Source organism: Asterias amurensis, chromosome 17 (genome assembly GCF_032118995.1).
Source record: "Asterias amurensis chromosome 17, ASM3211899v1".
NCBI lineage: Eukaryota > Metazoa > Echinodermata > Asteroidea > Forcipulatida > Asteriidae > Asterias > Asterias amurensis.
Window position 1 is genome coordinate 11104633 of NC_092664.1, and position 22620 is coordinate 11127252.

Sequence of the window (22620 nt, forward strand, 5' to 3'; positions counted from 1 at the left end):
TGTAGTTTTTTAAATGCAAAAAAATCTCACTCAAAATATTAAACGGCTTCACAGGCCTGGAATCTTTTAATAGTTTTTAATTCTGTGTTTACGGTAAGCAGAGCCATGAAATTTGGCCCAGGTCGCCTGGTAATTGTCAAAAACCAGGGCCCAATTTCATGGTTCTGCTTACCGTAAGCGCATAATCGGTGCTTACGGAAGCAGGGGATTTTTTGTAACGGCAAGCGTATTTTACGGGTTATCGGCGAATTTTGGCTTCTGCCCGTGCGTAATCCACGTTACTAGGTATTCTACGCTTACAAGGCTATCGTAGAAATTCGGTGCTTGCACATAAGTTGTGAATCGTGATAAGCGCAGAATTCGGCGGTGAGCAGAGTCATGAAACTGGGCCATGTAAACTCAATTCTCACCAACCGCATAATAACAAATCTGAAAATTGTTGCTCAATTGGTCATCGAAGTTGAGAGAGCAATGAAAGAAAATACACCCTTGTTGCACAAATTTGTTTGCTTTCAGATGCCTTTCAAAAAACTATTAAAAGATTCCAGGCCTGTGAAGCCATTTAATATTTTGAGTGAGATTTCTTTTGCATTTAAAAAACTACAATTAATACTTCAGAGGGAGCCGTAAGTAAGTTTTTATGCTGTACTGGGCTCGCTAACAAGTAATTTTTTTTTTTTTACCGTAATTACCAAATGTGTCCAGGGCCCAATTTCATGGCTCTGCTTACCGTAAGCACAGAATCGGCGCTTACGAAGCAGGGAATTTTGTGCTTACGGCAAGCGTGTTTCACGGGTTAGCGGTAAATGTTGACTTCTGCGAGTGCGTACTCCGTGTTACTTACAAGGCTTCAAGCACAGATTCGGCGCTTGCACGTAAGCGGGGAATCGTGATCGTAAGCGCAGAATTCGGCGGTAAGCAGAGCCATGAAATTGGGCCCATAGTGCCTTTAAAGCCATTGAACCCTTTCGGTAAACAGTGTTGTCAAAGGCCCACACTTTACCACAACATCTATATCAAATAACAAACCTGTGAAAAATTAGGCTCAATCGGTCATCGGAGTCGGGAGATAACAACGGAAAAACCCACCCTTGTTTCCGCGCGTTTCGCCGTGTCATGACATGACTGTGTTTAAAATAAATCCGTAATTCTCGTTAACGAGAATTTATATTGTTTTGCTGTTTTCTCAAAAAGTAAAGCATTTCATGAAATAATATTTCAAGAGAAGTCTTTCACCATTGCCTTCTGTAAACCCTGTAAGTTATTTGTAAATCTGTGATTTTTTTTTTTTTTTTCTGAACCGAAAGGGTCCAATGGCTTTAAGAGAAACCTGGGGTGCTTGTTTGGGGACCGGTTAACCACAGTAGCTTCCTGCTCAACCCATCAGGTCTGGGTTTTATCTGATGGCAGGGAAAAACTAAGGGTTTTCCCGAAAAGTTATCAATAACAGTGAACAAGAAAACAGCAAGCGGAACTGGTTATAATTTCATTTTGTTTCCAAAGCGAAACAATTCTATTATTTTTGAATAAAGTAGCGCGTGTTGGAAATTGTCTGCTTCCGTTGAGATAAGAAAGAGGTCAAGTTGTGTCAGTTTGTCAATCGACAGTCGTTAATGTTTTAACAACAATAATAATAAAAACATTTTACTTGGTATAACAGGGGCGGGGGCGGGGGCGTTGTCATCACACTGCGACATTGTACTTTCCAAACCAAACAGAAAGTACACATAAACTGTTTATGAAAGTACAGTTACAAAAGAAAATACAAAAAGGCGGGAATGCAAATGCTGCTCGAAAGGGAATTTGTGTTTCTTTGTATTTTCGTAATGACCTACAACCCCGCCTAAAATGTTTGGGACATATCTACACTATAAACATACAACACTCCTACCAATGCCCAATTTCATAGAGCTGCTAAGCACAACAAATTGACTTAGCATGAAATTTCCGCCTTGATAAAAACAGGTTTATAATCCAAATATTCATTTGTTACATATTGCTTGTTACTGGTATTCAGCTGTTGTTTGCTTATCCTGTCAATCACGTGGACAATTTGTTTGGTAATCCTGTTATTTTTTATGAAGGCAAATAATACTTCATGCTAAGCAAAGTGTTGTAAGTCCAATAACGAACCACAACCATCGACATGCTTGCACGTCACGGTGCAAGTGCCTAAAGTATATAATTGTAATTTAGGTTATTGGGGAAATATAATAACGTTTTTCAGTCAGTTCACCTCATAATAATTAGAAAGTTAAACAAAAAAAATTATCTGTTTAGCAAAAAAAATAAAATAACTAGGGCACCAGTCGCATTAGTGTAAACTTTGTCGACAGTTGGCTGGAGACCTGTTTTGGCTAAGCAACCTGTTCTTGGCAGGTTTTTAAGCTTACGTGCATTATGAAATTGGGCCCTACTGCCGTTATGGGTGCACCCCAGCTCCCTCACCATAGTATACAGTGCAAAATGCTAAGTGTAAAAAATTACAGTAAAGAGGAACGAATTCAACCATCTGGAACTCTCATCCTTTTCTCATTTCGAAGGCGGATTCCCAAGGCCCGGAGTGTATCCCCCAAAAAAGTAGAAAGTAAAGAATCCTCATAGGTCAGATTAGGGGAGAAATTGTACTTAATCTGTATAACTATCCTTTTGTTTGATAGCCCAAGATTATTTTGAGGACCTACATAATATTATTCATAACAGACGTCCATTACCTTACATTGGCATCTACCATGGACCGTTGCTGTATGCACGGAAATTTGTGTTTAAACTTCACAACAAAGACTTACACCCTGGGCTCCTGCTCTAATTTATTCTTCTCGTTTCCTATTTTCGTTGCGAATGTGTATATGTGTTTAGTTTGTGAGTGGAGCAATGACATCAACGGAGGGGTGGGGGGGGGGGTCGCTGGTCAGAGTCTTGCCTCGCATATCCTGCCTCTCAAATGAGATCGCAAACACTAACAGACCATCCCCTTAACCCGCTTGTGCCCCCCCCCCGCCCCCAATTTTAAATTTGCACGGGGAAGGGGCAGGGAGGAGTCGGTGTGGAGGGGCAGAGGTGTGTATTGAGAGAGTTTCGACACGGAGGGACCGGTTTACTTTGGTCACATGGTTGCTGGACGCCATGTTGTCTCCAAATGCAGCACAACCCAACTGGCAGACTAGTCTGGCACCCCGTATTCGCCCATGCGTTTCTTGGGAACAAAATGGCTTCTAATCGTAAATTGTCGTAACTCTCCGGGGGGGGGGGGGGCGGCGGCGGTAAGAGGGCGTCCTCTATTGCATCACGGATCGAGAATTTAGCATACCTGCTTGACATCATTTTCCGTTGCCTAGCAGTCCGATCGGTAATTCTGTTTGGCAACATTCTTTTTGTTCTTGCCGCCCCTAATGAGTGTTGGGGGTTTACATTAATAATATTATAATGCTATCGGATTAACATCTTTGTAGCAGTAGTAATAGTTGGCTGGCTTCTTGGGTGTGAATTAGTGTGAGTGTGAGTGTTAAAGGCACTGGACACTATTGGTAATTACTCAAAATAATTATCAGCATAAGACCTTACTTGGTAACAAGTAATGGGGAGAGGTTGATAATAATAAAACATTTCGAGAAACGGCTCCCTCTGAAGTGATGTAGTTTTCGAGACAGAAGTAATTTTCCACGAATTTGATTTCGAGACCTCAAGTTTGGAATTTGAGTTCTTGAAATCAAGCATCTGAAAGCACACAACGTCGTGTGACAATGGTGTTTTTTATTTCATTCATATCTCGCAACTTTGACGACCAATATTGAGCTAAAATGCTCAGGTTTGTTATTTTATGCTATGTTGAGATACACCAAGTGAGAAGACTGGTCTTTGACAATTACCAATAGTGTCCACTGTCTTTAAAGGCAAGTGTCCAAGACCATTATTTTCACTTGGTGTACCCCAACATACATGCATAAAATAAAATAAAAATATGTGAAAGTTTGGACTCATCCAAAATGCAAGAAAATAATGAGAGAAAAAACACCTTGCACAAAAATGTGTGTGCTTTCAGATGCTTAAAAGGCCTAGAGTATTTTATCAGGCCTATAATTGAGTAACAAATTTAACTCTTTCTCAAAATCTACGTTACTCCAGAGGGAGCCGTTTCTCATAATATTTTATAATCAACAACTCTCCAGTGCTCGTTAGTTTTCGTGCTAACAATTTTTACTAATTACTAATAGTGTCCACTGCCTTATAATTAATACCCCGTTCACACAGCACTACGACCATACGGAGATCAAGCCAATCATCACAATCTCAAAAAAATGTCAAGTCGGGGTATGATCGCCGTCAAAATCCAGCAATATGGCAAATTCAAGACTCCGCCCAACTTTACTGTTTCTACGTACAATGTGTTTCTAGCTGCCGCTACGATTACTTTTTATTACGACCACAGAGATCTCCACGATGCTACCACGCTGCTTCTACGATAATGACGTTCCCACGACTTTGCTCGCTTATTTTTGGTCACGATCCGACTACTCTTATTTTGAACATGTTCAAGATAAAGCGTGGGGAGAGCATGCAGCTTCCCGACCTTAGGAGATCCCATCCCGACCAAACTACGCTCATGGAGATCCTCCCACGTTTGGTCCACGCTCTCGGTCATTAAATTTTCCGTAGTAGAAGCGGCGTCTATGTGTAAACGGGGTATTACATTAGACATGGACGCGGGAAGTGACTGAAATAATTCATGTTTTACTGTGTTTGGTTTCGATTGACGCAAGACCGAAAACGTGGCTAGATAGCTCAATTTGTAGAGCGCCTTAATCCGGAGGTCGTGGGTTCGAGTCCCACTCCACTCTTAGTCAATTATTCTTTGTTCAACCCGAAATCACGGTCCATGCTTTGTCTCTTTTCAATTTAACAAGAAGGGCGGACAGCCTTGAAGCAATGTCTGCCCAAACAATAAAACCAAAGATAGATTCTGAGTAAAAGAAATGTAAATTAGTTTTTGACTTCCCATTTTTAGTACAAATTAATTCACAAATTGTACGAAAAACACACAATTTTAGTGTCGTTGGTATTACCGGGGCCAATTACTCAGAGCATGGAGCTGTGGCCCTTTTCAAAACCACGGCTTCGGCCCCAGATTTTTAGTGGCTTGGCCCCGCGTTTGTTTCGACAATTTTGCGCGTGCTTTGCGTACATGCTCAGGGCTTCAGACGAGAGAACGAAGCCTGAAGCCGAATCCAAAGCCGAGTGGTTGCGAAAACGGTCTATGTGAGATTGCCGATCGTAAACGAATTTGGAGTCGGATCGTAGCCGGATACGATTTACGAAGTCTTGACTATAGGTGTAGCTTATTAGGTGATTCACTGAAGGCGTACACTGAAAGGAATGTGTGTAATGAGTTAAGATAAAATAGGCGTTTTCTTTTTCAAATTAAAGAAGAAGAAGAATTAAAACAACTACGTAGGAAGATAAATTATTTTGTAATATTGCATTGCATCTTAAATACATTCACTATTTTTAGCTTTTAGAACTAATTTGAATGAAATTCTTTAGATTACAAACTGCTGATTGAGGGAGGTGGATTGACGTCACAGAGTGTTAATCCTTGAATTGATCCGACCGATCCCAATTTAATCCACACACCGTGGATAAACAAAAAGACCATGCAGGAACCGTACGTATTATGCCCAAGTAATAAGCCCGCGCCTAAAAAATCCGGAAGTGACGTCATTTTATCGCACCACCGGGATCAGAAGCAGGTACCGATATCGCAACGCGAAGAAAACAATTTTAATACTGCTTAATTGCAAAATGATTAGCAGCGATGTGGTTGTTGTTTGTGGACTAGGTTGGCGTGGCTTATTACCGACCAATCATAGGGGAGAGACCGGGTCACCTGATGACTGGTAGATTATTAGAGCGCGGTGGTCGTGTTTGGGATTTTACAGGTGTTGAGTTGGAGTAGAAAGTCAAATGGAAACTCGGGGTGTTGTTGCGGTTTAGAGTTTGCCTCTGTCAATATGTGCGTAGTATAGCCGGGGTCGACCAATGCTGGTTAGTGTGGACAAGGGTGAGAATGGTCACTATTATTAGAAGACGCTGATTAAAGGCAGTGGACACTATTGGTAATTGTCAAAGACTAGCCTTCACAGTTGGTGTATCTCAACATATGCATAAAATAACAAACCTGTGAAAATTTGAGCTCAATCGGTCATCGAAGTTGCGAGATAATAATGAAAGAAAAAAACATCCTTGTCACATAAAGTTGTGTGCGTTTAAATGATTGATTTCGAGACATCAAGTTCTAAATCTGAGGTCTCAAAATCAAATTCGTGGAAAATTACTTATTTCTCGAAAACTATGGCACTTCAGAGGGAGCCGCTTCTCCACAATGTTTTATGTCATTAACCTCTTTCCATTACTTTCACCAAGAAAGGTTTTATGCTTATAATTATTTTGAGTAATTACCAATAATGTCCACTGCCTTTAAGTGGTTACAGTCTGTACGTTGGGATTACTGTCTCCTGGCAGTACAAACATAGGTCTACCATTTACAGCAAACATATTACCACTGCGGAACACACGTCTTGTCTATGAGCAAGAACATGAACAGAACAGGAAACAAGAAAAGGAACAACCAGAACATGGACAATAACAACAGCGATGACGACGAATACGACGACGACGACAGCAGCAGCAACAGCAGCAGCATCACCAGCAACAGCACAACAACAACAACAACAGCAGCAACATCAACAACAACCACAACAACATCAACAACAACTATTGATAAAACACTTTTGCTAATAAATATTCTTCGTTATAAAATTTATGAATTGTCTTAAAAATAAAACCATCCCTTTGAAGTTCTTCTGCGTGCATTAAGCACTCCCCCCCCCCCCCCGCCTCTCTTTCTCTCTTTGCTTCTTTCCACCCGACTGTATTATAGGCCTACCAGTATAAAACCAACCTCGTTATAAAGGGCACGTTATAATAGGTTTAAAAAGATCCACCAAATTTATGCATTTACAGCTCCCTCAAAAAGCCATTAATTTGAGACGAAAATAATACAGGGCGGTCTCTGTTGTTAGGTTAGATTCGTTTCAATTTGTGTTGAAAGTGTTAGTGTTGTTTTCAATTAGGCCTACCATTGGAGCACGCACAACGTTCTCATGAGAATGTTGCATACGAACTGCTGACAAAGTATCTAACAAGGAGAGAAAGACAACAATAACCAATAAATATCATTCAATTATAACTAACAGCTGGGTCTATTTAGTTACTTTTTGTGGTATAATAAAACTCCTCAGAAACCGAACATCAACAAATACCTACTCATCAGCCTTATAATAAAGACAAATAATTGTAAAACGAATTAATTATCTTTGAACAATTAATTTGGCATGACTTTTATATTTTCGTTTTGCGCAAATAAAGGGTGTTTGAATCAATCGATTAAAAACGGCTGGAAAAAAATTAGCAGCCAATTTTTTTTGTTAGTCTCCCTTTCAAAACATATCATTGTGATTGAAGTTCCGACCGTTGCCAATTTGCTTTACACGATCCCACCGCCTATTTAAGTTCCTTTGAAAGTCACACAATATCTGGACAAACAGTGGCAACAATCCCTAAAACGCAGGCCTCGATCGTGGCAAACAAACGACTCGCACGAAACTAGGGGAAAAATTAAGTGGGAAGTTAGAAGGTGACCGTGGAGGTCGAGGGGTCTCTAGCGGGAGGGAGCGCGCCGAACGCCCCGGTGGTTTGGTGGTGGTAAACACGCAGTGTGATACGCTACCGTGCGGTTAATGATTAACTGTTGGTAAAGACTAACTGCAAACAGTGTGGGGAAGGGGATTAGCTCGGCGATATTGCTAAGTCTGACCATGGAGCTGTACCGATATTTACGACCAAGGGCAACATAGGACCGCAGTTATCCAAATGTCCATGGTAACAGAACCCATCCCAAGACCCAGCCTCCAGGCCTACATCCATTAGTTGTCTGCGTGTGAACGTAACACATATATATTATAAAAATGAAATAGTTTAGTTTTACAAACACTATGAATAAAGAAAATACAAATCATAAGTTGATCAGGCATCCAGTGAATTTTAAACATAACGAGTGTGAAACAGAATCCCAATACTTGTTTGTTGTAATTATTTTTAGTTTTAAAATGAAATATTCTGTACAGATTAATTTGCATGTTGCATGTTTTATGCATTGTCCGTGGCATAATACGAACGTTTTCGTATGATTTTTGTTTTAAAACATCACCATTCTGTAAAAATTCGTTCTTAACAATTTGTTTCGACGAAAATGGCAAGTATATTTTCGAACAGGAAGTAATGTTCCATGATTTATGGTTTAGTGCAAAATAATTATAATATTAGGTTTTATGTTTAATTTTGGAAACGGTTTGTGGTTAAGTCAAAAACAGAGGCTGCAAATTACAGTGATGTTCTTTCGATATCAAAACCATAATTGTAATAGTAAGGCCTAAAGGCCGGTTTATAGTCGGTCGCGCGATGGTCGCGCAACGGAATTCTTACGCGCAATCCTAAGACTGAGGCCTAAAACCCGTGTCTTTTTATGATCGCGCGTCAAGATTTCCGACGCCCGACCATCGCGCGACAGACTATAACTCGGCCTTAAGCCTATTCCCGCGACCTATAGGCTACATTAGTTGTTTGCAATGCGCGCCCATGTTGTCCCTCCTTTTGAATTCGCTATTCCCTCAAAGGAACTCTAGTGTTTTCAGAGTAAACTACTTCCAATTCTTCTCTTGGGATCAAATCTCCAGTCCAACCACGTTTTGCTTTTTAAAGCCGCTTCCATCCCAATAGCTTCCGTACGACAAAAGTTAACGCCCGGCAACAATGCAGTTGTGGCCGACAGCTGCCGAGAGTGTCGCCGTAACAACTCACCCAAACCCCCCGTCACAAAAACAACCAGTGGCCCGGTGAAGTCTTATTATTTTTTTTTCGATGGGTACACACAGTGCGGTTGACTTTTAAACGGAGTGTTGTTATTAGATTGGCAAACATGGGAAGAAAACATGGTGGTGAGATAAAGTGGGATTTCGGGTACTTGAGCACGTTGCCCCGGCACTTTACTCGTGGCTTGAAATTTAAGATTATGGGACGAGAAACTGCAACATTTTTGAGCATTTCGTGTATTTCTAGGTGGCGATTGGAGGCAGTCCAATCGTCATTTCGCTCCATGGTGGATAGTTAATGCCCTTATGCCTATATTAAACAACAAGACAATGGCGCACACAAGTGTGTTTCACGTTCTAACATTGAAACAAGTGTTCTTTTAAACTATTACTTGCATGGCCCAAGTTTCGCCAATAGAAACTTATTTTGAAAGATCGTTTTCCGCGGGAACGAAATTTGACAAAATGCCTGCTGACGGAAAGAAACTCGCCCGCGCAAGTTGGGCCCTACATGACTGAGGATGGACGCAAAATGGCGGGGCCCGACAATAATTCGTTGCTTTTAATTACCTACCATTACAATTATTATTGGCGGATATCTTTGTAAATTTTATAGCCATTTAAAATCGGGTCAAATCAGCCGAAAGTTGGTGCTGCTAAAAACATACTTTTAACTACCATACCATATTGGCGGCTGATTTCTTGTCAACAGCCTAAAATCAAAGTGTATTTATTTTTAATCCGGTCAAATCAGCCGAAAGTCGGGCTCCAAAAAACATGATGCATCCCGAGCTAGGCCCGTTAATAAAGTTACCATAATAATGCCGTTTGATGTAATGTCTAGGAAACATATTATGTACATGACTGTTTACATTCAGTGGAACCACTTACATTATTAGGTCTGTTAGCTGTTCTTCTATTGAAAGCTCCGATTCCATGAATTTATTTGATGAACAGATAAACCTAGTTTTTGAGTGTTGGAAGTGCTCAGTTACAGGGTGCATCAAGCAATAATTATGTCAAGTTGACTATTGTGTTTTGTCATAGATTAAAGGAACACGTTGCCTTGGATCGGTCGAGTTGGTCTTTGAGAAGCGTTTGAAAACGTTTTTTTTATAAAATGCATATGGTTAGAAAGATGTTGTAAAAGTAGTACACAATGATCCACACAAACATGCCTCGAAATTGCACGGTTTTCCTTTTACCTCGTCGACTACCACGGTCGGACATTTATGATGGCCGACCGTGTTAATTCGCACAGTAAAAGGAAAACCACGCAATTTCGAAGCAAACTTGTGTGGATCATTGTATTCTACTTTTAAAGAATCTTTCCAACCATATGCATTTAAAAAAAAAAAAAAACGGTTTCAAGCACTTTTTATAGACCAACTCGTCCGATCAAAGGCAACGTTTTCCTTTAAAGACACTGATGGACACCTATCAATGTGTCAAAGACCAGTATTCTCACTTGGTGATATGCCAACATGCATCCATAACAAATCTGTGAACATTTGGACTCAATTGGTCATCGAAGTTGCAATAAAATAATGAAAGAAACAACACAATAATGTCGCACAATTTGAAGTATTAAAAAAAAAAGGTGAGAATTTACCCTTTTCTCGAAAATTAATTTAACATAAGCGAGCCGTGTCTAATGTCTATGCAAAAGCACATTTTGAGTAACTTAGTTCCAATTAGTAACTAAGTTCTAGTAAGTTCACTACAAAGCTAATTCTTCGATGGGAATCCACTCTACATACAAGATTAATCTTGTGGGACCTCCACAACATTAGATTGTCCATGCAAACTGACTGAGGAGTGGAAATAAACTGAACAGTCAACTCGAGTTATCTGAAACCATAGAGGGCGCTAGTACAAGCGACTGTGCATGCAGTACCCTCAAGTTTGTGCGGCTCGTGAATAACACCAGAGCCTCCAAACCGGTTTGTGTTTAAACCTTTGACCTCATTCATTTCACATAGAGATACCATAGAGCAATATACGCAGTCAGCTTCTATTGGGCACACGACTTGGGCATCTATGGTTTTCGTATCCAATGCTTTCAGTTTGTATCCAATGGAATCACTGGATCTGAGAACAGGGACCTGTCTTTTCCTTGCGGATAAAGACAGGGGCCCAGTATAAAATCCACCCTGCCCCACCCCCAAATTAGATGGAGAAAATGTACAGATGAATGCTTGAAATTATCTGGAACCGTAGAGGGCGCCATTGCATTCGACTGTGCCTCAAACCATGCTCAAACCAACCCACTTCTCATTATAGCTTACACATTAGGCCTACACTATAAAACGCCGACTGTTCTGAAGTCTATTATTCCAACTACTTAAAGGCATTCCGAGTTCTGTCTAGCTAGGCCTATTTATTTTATTTTAAATAATAATAAAAGTATACAAGAGTCATCACTTACATACCGCATAATAACATCACACGAATGGTGCACTTATAATTAATTGTTATTGTAGTGATGCGTGCTTCCAGCAACAGAGGGCGATGTTTAGAATATCCACGCATCGGTCGCCGCGGTATCCTGAACATCTGACACCACAATTTTCGAGGCTCGTGAATTCTGCCACAGATCTGCTGTCAAGACTACCTCACTCCTAGTCCATTATCACTATTCACCTACTTTTCACATGGATACGCATTTCAAATCTTACTGTAAAGGCTGTACAACAAATGCACGATGTTGCACAGCAGACGACAACCGAAAGGCAGCTTCGAAACATCTATCACCTCGGACTGATTTATAAAACAATTATATGGAAAACTTATACGTCACTGCACGTTATCCAATTAATAAGTGTATCCTTTGAAATCACTGGTTCTGTAAGGCAAGGGACCAGTCTTCGGCAGTGGTATCTCGGTAGAGCAAGGACTATGACGGGCGTAGGTTCTGTGTCCATGAGTATGACGTTTGCCGTTTGCCTATAAGACGTTAACTCAACTTTTAACAAGTGATGCGGTGAAGAACATAAATCTATGCCCATTTCTTTTAGTGTGATGAGTGCAAAGTGCATTATGGAAAGAACGTTGGTAAAGTTAACAGATTCTCGGCTGTGTCATGGTGAGAAAATGTACCGGAGATTTTGTCCTCTCATGGGAAAGTAGAATGGGCTGGGGAGGTTTATTCAAAAGAGGACGCTATCAGTAGAAGTATCACAGTTTTGCCCTTATGGGGACAGCAACTCCGGGAGACAAAATCTCGAGCCACACCGTCACAGACAAACGTTCCATACAAGATATAAAAAGAAAAATTATGGATACAAAACAAAAACATATACAACTGTTCATTCCATTCTCAATCCGGTCTCTGTTCACAAAATGGCGGATCCTCCTTCTCAGTGTCCCTGACGAAACTGCCCGGTATGGCCGCCCCCGTGGCCCAATCCACGCACCAACAGCTGACGTTGTTCGTCGTGCATTGCACAGGGGACCAGTGACCTGTCGGAGTGCAGATGGGATAGAACGGGCACCCTGCAGGGGGACACTCAATTTGGAACTCTTCCTTCCACATCTGGCAAGAACGGGGTGTAGACGCGGTAAAATTATCTAAAGATGATAAAAACAATTCGAGAGAATACTATAAAAACTGGAACAGATGTCTACAAAGTCCTAGCTATTTTTTTTAAATATTGGCTTGAATCATAACCAATTGGGGGCGCTGTAACATAAAGGTGGTTCCGTCGCTTCTACTTTTTGTCTACAAAGGTCATTATGAAATCTGATGCCATTTCCCTTCATGTTCAGAGTCCTTTCTTTTGCCGTATCGAACTCAAATAATTGGAAATTGGTGAATTAAATTCGACCTAAGAGCGACGTTTAGCGCAAATTGTTTTATACACTGTCGTGTAGCATGCCGACCCCTGCCGTGCTACACGGCACTCGCACGACGTGGTGACTAGACTTGTGGACAAGTCGTTAAATCGGCCCCACGCGCTGAGATAGTGCTCTCGCGAAATCGGGGAGCCATAAGTTCGCGCGAGAGCAGTGATCTCGCGAGAGCACTATCTCAGCGCGTGGGGCCGATTTAAAGGAACACGCTGCCTTGGATCGGTCGAGTTGGTCTTTGGAAAGCGTTTGTAACCGTTTTTTATAAAATGCATATGGGTAGAAAGATGTTGTAAAAGTAGAATACAATGATCCACACAAACATGCCTCGAAATTGCGTGGTTTTCCTTTTACCTCGTCGACTAACACGTCGGCCATTTATGGGGGTCAAAATTTTGACTCCCATAAATGGCCGACCGTGTTAGTTCTCACAGTAGAAGGAAAACCACGCAATTTCGAGGCAAACTTGTGTGGATCATTGTATTCTACTTTTAAAACATCTTTCCAACCATATGCATTATATACAAAACGGTTACAAACGCTTTTGTTTTGACCAACTCGTCCGATCCAAGGCAACGTGTTCCTTTAACGACTTGTCCACAAGTCTACGTGGTGAGAGACGTCGCGCTTTTGCCGTGTTAAAAAAAAACAACGTTTTATGTGCATTATCTAATCATAATATGAAGGATTTCCGTAGCTTGGAGAAGGCCTATTCATGGATGGGATGAAACACATTTTGACTGGATCAAACATAATGTATAGATTTCAGAATTAAGCTTTTTTTTAAAATTATTTGTTGCCACTCTTAAAAAACGATGATGAACACCACTTACCAACGATGGTAATATATTATCGGCAGCAAATTGCGCCACAGCACCTTGTAAAACATTACTTGGTGCTATCAGAATTAGGTCTCATAATTCAAACGTAGTCCCACATCTTGCAGGAAATACTGTATGTTACAGCGCCAGGAGCGTCACTGAGTGACGGACATGTGCGCTTTATAAGAAGCCACAATTATTATTAATTATTATTATTATGCCAATATATATCATTATGAATGTTGCCATTATCAAATTTAACTCAAAGCTTTCTACGAGTTATTATGAGTGATAAAATGTACCCACCGCACTGCTGCTCGTCATTTTTGTTGAGACAATCTTCTATTCCGTCACAGCGCCACCTAGCGGGGATACACTCCCCCTGTGCGCATGAGTACTGATTTGATTTACACTCTGTGAAAAGACAAGAGTATAGACAATAATAAGACTGAACATCTGAAGTCACACTTTGAGGCTCGCAAGTTACGCCATAGACATACCTTAAAGACACTGGACACTATTGGTAATTGTCAAAGACATGTTCTCACTTGGTGTATCTCAACATATTATGCACAACATAACAAACTTGCGAAAATTAGAGCTCAATCTGTCGTCGCAGTTGCGAGATAATAATGAAAGAAGAAACACACTTGTCACACAAAGTTGTGTGGGTTCAGATGCTTGATTTCGAGACCTCAAGTTCTAAACTTGAGGTCTCGAAATCAAATTCGTGGAAAATTACTTCTTTTCTCGAAAAGTACTCCACTTCAGAGGGAGCCGTTTCTCACAATGTTTTATACCATCAACCTCTCCCCATTACTCGTAATCAAGAAAGGTTTTATGATAATAATGTTTTTGGTAATTACCAAAAAACACCCTAAAAATAAATGAATACAAACAAACTAAAAAATAAATTATTACTTAATTACAAACCTTCGTATTCAGTTGACATTGTTACGGTGGAGTTGTTTCCTGACGTAGATGTTATCGTTTTTCTTAAAACTAGGAAAATAAAAAAAATTACACAGACCTACAGGTGAGCAACAAAAATATAATGACAAAAGAAGTGGACTTCTACTTTTATTAAGCACCATGTAATGGTTTACAGGGGCCGGTGCGCAATAATATGCTGCCAATCACACGTGGAACACCGAGGCAAACCCCTTCTCTATTTCGGTGCACTGGGTTCTTTTACGCGCGTAACACAACACACGGGACCAACGGCTTTACGTCCCATCCGAAGGACGAATCATCACGGTTTAGTATGTTGCTTAAAAGGACACAGGTGTTACAACTGACACTGGTAGGCCTCTATACCACTGAAATAGATTTTCATGTTACAATCCATTCAACCATACGCACCCAGCCTTGTTGGTAATTGTGAAGGTCCCCTTTGTCAACCTCTAATAATACTTTACCTAAAACAACCACGACTGAAACAGCGGATGACAGCAAAAGTGCCACCAAGAGGCAGATAAGAGCAAGTTTACATCGTTGCAGCCGTAGTTGGCGCTTTAGAGAGTGAGTCGTGTGTCTCAAGTCCACGCTCTGGTCTGATTCCCGCCTCCCGTCTGAGTCTACGGAGAGATACTCATCTTCAAACTGAACCGTTGGATTAAAGGCAACCTGGCCATGCCGAAGGGGCAGTTCCACCTGTTGGTAGCAAAAACAAAACAAGTGAGTTAAACTTGTGGTTCTTTACCAATCGTTTGTGACGTAGTATCCCTCTAGTGGCGAAAATGAACCCAGCATCGAGTGGTCCCGTCTTTAGTTTATGTATACACCCATTTAAGTTTGATTTTGCTGTGAATCTCATGACGGTGATGTGAACTGATGCGAGGCCAAAGGCGACTATTACGTGGGCTCAACAGCAGAATTCTGGCGAACCTCATTAGCCTTGAAGTGACGTCAGATGTTCAGGCTACCTAGCACCCTCATTCGATGTAACTGTAGCCAAACATTTAAAAACATTATTGTATCCAGAATACAGAATAATTGGCTCGGCACACTGAATGCTCGACTAGTCACTGTGCAGCCATTTTGATTTTCTTCAATTCTAACCAATGTAACAAAACCGAGGCTGAACGGAAAATAGCCTGGTAACTTTTCATAAATTGATAATTAAAGGCAGTGGACACTATTGGTAACTACTCAAAATAGTTATCAGCATAAAAACTGACTTGGTAACGAGTAATGGGGAGCTGTTGATAGTATAAAACATTGTGAGAAACGGCTACCTCTGAAGTGGAGTAGTTTTCGAGAAAGACATAATTTTCCACGAATTTGATTTCGAGACCTCAGACTTCAAGGTCTCGAAATCAAGCATCTGAAAGCACACAACTCCGTGTGACAATGGTGTTTTTTCTTTCATAGTTATCTCGCAACTTCGATGACCGATTGAGCTCAAAGTTGGGCAGGTTTGTTATTTTATGCATACATGTTGAGATACACCAAGTGAGAAGACTGGTCTTTAACAATCACCAATAGTTTCCACTGTCTTTAAAGATACTGGTCAGATCAAGATGGCCGCAGTGCAGTGTGACAAGGTCCATACTGCATGAGTATAACGGTTTATTCGGGAATGGATTAATGGTTCATAAGTGGTCCACACTTTTCCAAAGTTATAGTCGTTGTATAACAATACACCTACACCTCTACAATAAAAACAGCCTTCCTGTGTTCAATGCTCTGTACACTATTGATATTAACTCAAATTATATGTCAGCACAACAACTTACTTGGTAACAACAATCAATGGAGAGCTGTTGATAGTTTAAAACATCTTGTCGAGAAACCACTACCTCTGAAGTATCTCTCGAGAAAGAAGTACTTTCTCACTCAAGTAATAAAATAGTTCAGGCCTAATACCTTTTACTTGGCACCTGAAAGTACACAAGTTTGTATAACAAGTTTTTGTTCCTCGATGACCAACTGAGTCAAAAACTTAACATATTTGTTAATTTAAGCATAGCAATACACAGTGAGAAATTGGACAACCAATGTGTCCAGTGCCTTTAAAACAGGTCTAGGCCTACCTGATATTGCTCTTCGCTGGTCCCCATGGTATGGATGAGGTCAAGTGGACCGTGCTTCCAAGATTACATCAACTGTTAAACAGAGTACCAGAATTGGAGACGGTGTTGACTGCACCCGTCTATTGCTGGAAACAAAACGAAATTGCAATGCGGTCAATAAGTTTGTAACAATGCAAATATTAATAATGCCAATGACCACATTGTGCCAATCAGGACCCAATTTCATAGACCTGCTTAGCGGCCGATTGAGGGCTTACTGGCGCGATTTCCATTTCAAAGCGCACCTAAACACCGTTAGCACACGAAGGTTTGCTAACCTTCCGATGCTTACCGCACGAAAACGAATGACGTCACATTGCAAAACCATGGTGAACGTGCAAGATGGCTGCCTAATTTGCTAACATGTGAAATACGCTTACACATTTTACGCTCAGGACAATTTTCTGCTACAGTCAGCACGGATATTCGCTTACCTTTATATGCAGCGCTATAAAATTGAGCCCTGTTGGATGTAGGCATACATGCCGAGCGAAGAGTCTGATTTAACGGCTACGACTACAGCTACGGCTTGTGTTTCTGCGCCACCATGTGTTGATAGAAGTCCTTTAGAAATACGCTGAGCAACACTCGGTCGACTGAGTCCTAGCCGAAGCTGTAACTGCCAATGCGGACACGGACTAGATGACCAAACCAACTGGGCCCAATTTCATAGAGCTGCTAAGCATAACAATTTGCTTAGGATGAAATTTCTTCCTTGACAAAACAGGATTACCAACTAAATTTCTCAGTGATTTTCAGGATAAGCAAACAACAGCTGAATACCAGTAACAAAATGAAATGTTGGTTGGTAATCCTGTTTTTATCAGGGAAGAAATGTCATGCTAAGCATTAGCAGCTCTATGAAATTGGGCCCAGGACCGTGACCGAACTGGCGGCTACAGCAAGGGCTAAGGCTAGACTTCTGCGTTATCATGCGGTTGAGCTCAACGCATGATGACGCAGAAATCTAACATAACCCTTAGCAACAGCCGTAGCCGTAAATGTTGACGCCAGTTTGGATACGGCCTTAGTGTTACGTACGTACGTCTCGTACACTTACAAACACAGCGTTAACACAGATATATCACTATAGATGCGAATGCAGGCGTGACAACTCTCTTCCAGATAAAAAACCTTCAAAAAACACAAGGGAAACTGACTGGATAAAAAGCTTGTAACATGAGTCTTGAACCCAGTTTAGATTGTCAGACAGACATGCAGTTCCCCTGAAGACGATCACAACATACTGAAACGTATAGTCGTTAAAGGCAGTGGACACTATTGTCAAAGACTAGCCTCACAGTTGGTGTATCTCAACATATGCATAAAATAACAAACCTGTGAAAATTTGAGCTCAATCGGTCATCAAAGTTGCGAGATAATAATGAAAGAAGAAAACACCCTTGTCACACGAAGTTGTGTGCGTTTAGATGGTTGATTTCGAGACCTCAAATTCTAAACCTGAGGTCTCTAAATCAAATTCGTGGAAAATTACTTCCTTCTCCAAAACTATGGCACTTCAGAGGGAGCCATTTCTCACAATGTTTTAAACCACCAACCTCTCCCCATTTCTTGTCACCAAGAAAGGTTTTATGCTAATAATTGTTTTGAGTAATTACCAATAGTGTCCACTGCCTTTCACCACCGGTTCTTGTCAGACCCATTACCAATCAAAAAGAACTATCCACACTGTGTTACCGCAAACCACTCTTAGTTAGACATTCACAGTTATTACACATCTATAAAAATGGCCCATCAAGTCTGCACAAGATGCGGACAAGTACACTCGCTGAAGATAACAACAGATGCACTTATGCATAGTAAAATGCACCCCGTGTTTACCTGTAATATGTTTTGTCAACCATGGCTTAAAAGTCATGGCAAGAGTTCCACATTGCCAATATTTCATAAAGGTGTCTTTGACGGTCAATCATGTGAAAAATACGACCCTTTATGGTGTAACCTTGCACAAATTTTGGTGTTTAATAACCGTGCGGGGGAGATCGTCTGGCAGCGAAGCGTGTCAAACAATTAGTAACCACGCATGAATATGTCCTGTCCCAACTTGACAATCGTCCCAACTATAGTTGGGACCAGCCGTCGAATTCGTCAAACTCTTCATTGGATTTGGATTGATCTTAGGACTAAGGACGAGTTATCTACAGACGTGTAGAACGCATTGAACTCATCCTAAGTTTGGACGAGTTACTCGTCCCAGGTTGAGATAGGATTAAAAACATTGGACACTATTGGTGTCAAAGACCAGTCTTCTCATTTGCTGGACCTCAACATATGCATGAAATAACAAACCTGTGAAAATTTGAGCTCAATCGGTTTTCGAAGTTGCCAGATAATAATGAAAGAAAAAACACACTTGTCACACGAAGTTGTGTGCTTTCTGATGCTTGATTTTGAGACCTCAGATTCTAAATCTGAGGTCTCGAAATCAAATTCGAGGAAAATTACTTCTTTTTCGAAACCTACGTCACTTCAGAGGGAGCTGTTTTTCACAATGTTTCATACTATCAACCTGTCCCCATTACTCGTTACCAAGTAAGGTTTTATGATTATAATTATTTTGAGTAATTACCAATAGTGTCCACTGCCTTTAAAGACTAATCCTAGCGTTTGTGCTGCAGGACCGGTCCCAACTACAGTTTGGTCATTCCAACTACAGTTGGATCGTCCATTTAGTACAGGTTGCCTGTACAAGATAGCCTCCACATCTGAACAGAAACAACTAACTCTTGTATATAGACCCCCTATATCAAAACCAATAATTGATTCACAATAATTTCTATAACAACATACATATTAAGAGATGTTAAATTTGCATCGGGGATAAACAATATTAATTTTGGTTTTTTTACCCATACACTGATGTATGGGTAAAAACCGAAATTAACATACATGACAAATATTCTTGGATTCTGCTATCACATACAACGACTTGTATCGAATAACAATAACGAATGCTTATAATAATTTTGCAAACCGGAACCAGACTATTTTGTTCTTCCAGCCTCGGTTTGATTACATAATGTTTCAATGGGAAAAAAATAAAGATGGCTGCACAGTGAAAAGGTCTATAGTTGTAACTCCCATTATAGTTGGGCCACCCGGTAGCTGGTGTGATTGTTGGGGCGGATTGGCGGGGTTCAGGGAATATGTCTATTGTATTGGGATTGTATTAGATCTGTAGGGGATAAAATGATAGGTCAATGCCCTTCTAGAGTAAAGCAAATGAAAACAGAATATCAGTTTCTCGTCCAAAATATATCTGAACTTGGATGAGGAAATAATTTTGTTTTAAATGTTCATTTCTCGTGTTCACTTTTACGCACGGTGATAGTGTGTGGGAGGGGCGGCGTAGTCCCCTCTCAGAGCTTTCCCCCTTCCCCAAAATGATATAAACAAAACTCACAAATGAATTCCATGTAATAGCAAAGTCCCTAGTAATTTCTTTACGTTCTTGAAAAGGGGTACATCTAAAAACTCAAAATTATGGCATGAAATGTTAATTTCCCGTATAACAATATTGTAGTATATTGACAACCACAGATGCCCGGTAAACGTTCATGTATACAAAGTCGCTCTTTTTGACAAAGTTCAGATGGTCTGCATAAAACTTGACAAGCTTTGGTGAAGGTTTACACTAGTGAAGTAAATTCTGAGCTTACCGGCTAAAAAAGAAGCAAGAACCAGACAGCTAGCACCGTATCAGTGACGCAAACGAACACTTCGCTTTCCTGTCTTACATTAGGTAGATATTGACAATACTGGGTCACCATAACGAGCTCATCTAATGATAAAACTAATGTTATTTCTATCAGATAATAATAATTCTATATACATGAATTGAGGGGTGTTCAATAATGGCTGGTATAATCACACCCTTGTTTACAAACCTACGCGAGTCTGATAAAAAAATACATAACCTTTAAACCTTCGCCATTGAAGATAGACTGAGAGTCAATGGGAGTATTGTTTACACTGCCGCACACGGGTTCTACCATAGTCATTGCTGGTCTACTACTTCAATGCAGATACCAACCAAGGCGGTTCAACACCATATTAGGCCGTGTTCGAATGGTCGTTGCTACGTCTACGGCTATTCTTTGTTTTGCGTCATCATGGATTGAAGCAACAGTCGCTAGCCATGTCGGAGCTGCTGCAGTCGTCATCGTGTTTCTTTTACAACAAATCAAGGGTTTTTGTATTGTAAACTGCCAGTTCCTGTCTTGAGTTGGAGACTATAATGGGTGCGTTCGTTTAGCTTCCCCAGGTCGACCCCGGTGTGTGGCGGTTTTTTTTTTCAGGACGAACGTGTGCAGATAATAACCCACGTTCGTCCTAGAAAAAAAATCCGCCACACACCGGCCGGGTCGACCTAGGGAAGCTAAACGAACGCACCCAATAATTTGTTATTACAATTTTGAAATAACCCTCAAATGGGGGAGGTTTGCATAGTACGGCATTAAAACTATTATGGAGTTCGGGCTTTTTTCCCTCTTGAAATAATCATCGAAAAAGGAGCATGTGCTGATTAAAGACACTGGACACTATTGGTAATTGTCAAAGACCAGTCTCCTCACTTGGTGTTTTTCAACGTATGCATAAAATAACAAACCTGTGAAAATTTGAACTCAATTGGTCGTCGAAGTTGCGAGATAACTAACTATGGAAGAAAACAAAACATCCTATTTACTCGAAGTTGTGTGCTTTCGATGCTTGATTTCGAGACCTCAAATTCTAAATCTGAGGTCTTGAAATCAAATTCGTGGAATGTGACTTCTTTCTCGAAAATTATGTCACTTTAGAAGGAGCCGTTTCTGACAATGTTTTATATTTTCAACCTCTCTCCAATACTCGCTAACAAGTAAGGTTTTATACTAACAATTATTTTTTTGTAAATACCAATAGTGTCCACTGCCTTTAAAAAGGCGCTATAAATACCGTAGTCTCACCTCAAGACGGTAGTTGGCAGTATTTAATTCAGTACAAAGCCTCTCGCCAAGATATAAACAAATAATGCCAGCTGCCAACTCGAATTAAGGCCCAAGAAAATGAAAGTCCACTCTCCCGTTGAGCTGCAATAAGTATTCCGTTTTCGATCCCTTTATGCAATGCTATACTTAAAATGACCGCTTATTTGCACTGGGTTCGAATCGCACCCATGACACCAGCTGTTTTTCTATTAATTCCAGGTTTAAATGATTAGTTACGTACACTTGTTTTAAATTGTTATTTGTCACTTTTGTCTGACATTATTTGACTGGAGAAAAGTAAGGGGACAAGACAATCCAGAGACTCTGACAATGTCTACTGTTTTTAGATAATGTCTTAAAAGTTGATGAGCTTTAGACAACTTTATAAAGTTTAGACTACCAGCCTATTATAATATGTAAGCAACGTTTGGATGAAGTCTCGTCTATTCAATTTACCGTTTTTCATTTATTTATTTATGTATGTTGTTTGTTCTTCTTTGTTGGGGGCATAAATAGAAGTAACAGCTTTATGTCAATAACACAGTATGTTGGGATACTTATGTCAATGTGCCTCGCTCTGGTTCATGTCAGGATGGCCGAGCGGTCTAAGGCGCTACGTTCAGGTCGTAGTCTACTCTGTAGGCGTGGGTTCGAATCCCACTTCTGACACCATATTTTTGTTACAGTCAGGTTTCAACACATACTTTATAACGGGTTAAAATATTACATCAATTTTTGAAATAAACATTCATGCTATAACTTCTTTCGCCATTTAATCTTAACCAAAATGCAGAAGATACAAGGTTGTTTCATGGAAAAAAAAAAACTATGAAAATGTCCAATTTGGAATCAGGAAGCTTGCTCGTCTTTTGAAGACAGTATACAAAACTGGGAAAAAAATAAAAACACCAAAAAACTGTGTTTATTTTTATCTTAAAGCTTAATAGTTATGATTTTCATA

The 22620-nt window shown here is 40.4% G+C and overlaps 1 protein-coding gene and 1 non-coding gene across 2 annotated transcripts; one reads left to right on the plus strand and one right to left on the minus strand.

Annotated features, from left to right (window-relative positions):
* Positions 1-10277: 10277 nt before the first annotated feature.
* Positions 10278-20911, minus strand: LOC139949748 (uncharacterized). Its single transcript, XM_071948279.1, has 6 exons — positions 20352-20911; positions 16633-16757; positions 15016-15250; positions 14531-14599; positions 13904-14011; positions 10278-12497 (listed from the first exon to the last, which is right to left on the minus strand). Exons 2-6 carry the CDS (start codon positions 16657-16659, stop codon positions 12247-12249), a joined length of 690 nt encoding a protein of 229 aa, XP_071804380.1. The 5' UTR covers positions 16660-16757; positions 20352-20911; the 3' UTR covers positions 10278-12246.
* A 1334-nt stretch (positions 20912-22245) lies between these two features.
* Trnal-cag (transfer RNA leucine (anticodon CAG)) lies at positions 22246-22328 on the plus strand. Its single transcript has one exon. It is a non-coding gene; the product is annotated as a tRNA-Leu (tRNA).
* Positions 22329-22620: the final 292 nt, after the last annotated feature.

What these genes read in the sequence shown, in the direction of transcription:
- LOC139949748 (XM_071948279.1), bottom strand. Translation starts at nt 16,659, where the DNA reads ATGGGGACCAGCGAAGAGCAATATCAG. An exon ending in CCAGCGAAGAGCAATATCAG is followed by an intron (nt 15,251 to 16,632) that starts GTAGGCCTAGAC and finishes TGCTACCAACAG; the next exon opens with GTGGAACTGCCCCTTCGGCA. An exon ending in AATGTCAACTGAATACGAAG is followed by an intron (nt 14,012 to 14,530) that starts GTTTGTAATTAA and finishes GTCTTTTCACAG; the next exon opens with AGTGTAAATCAAATCAGTAC.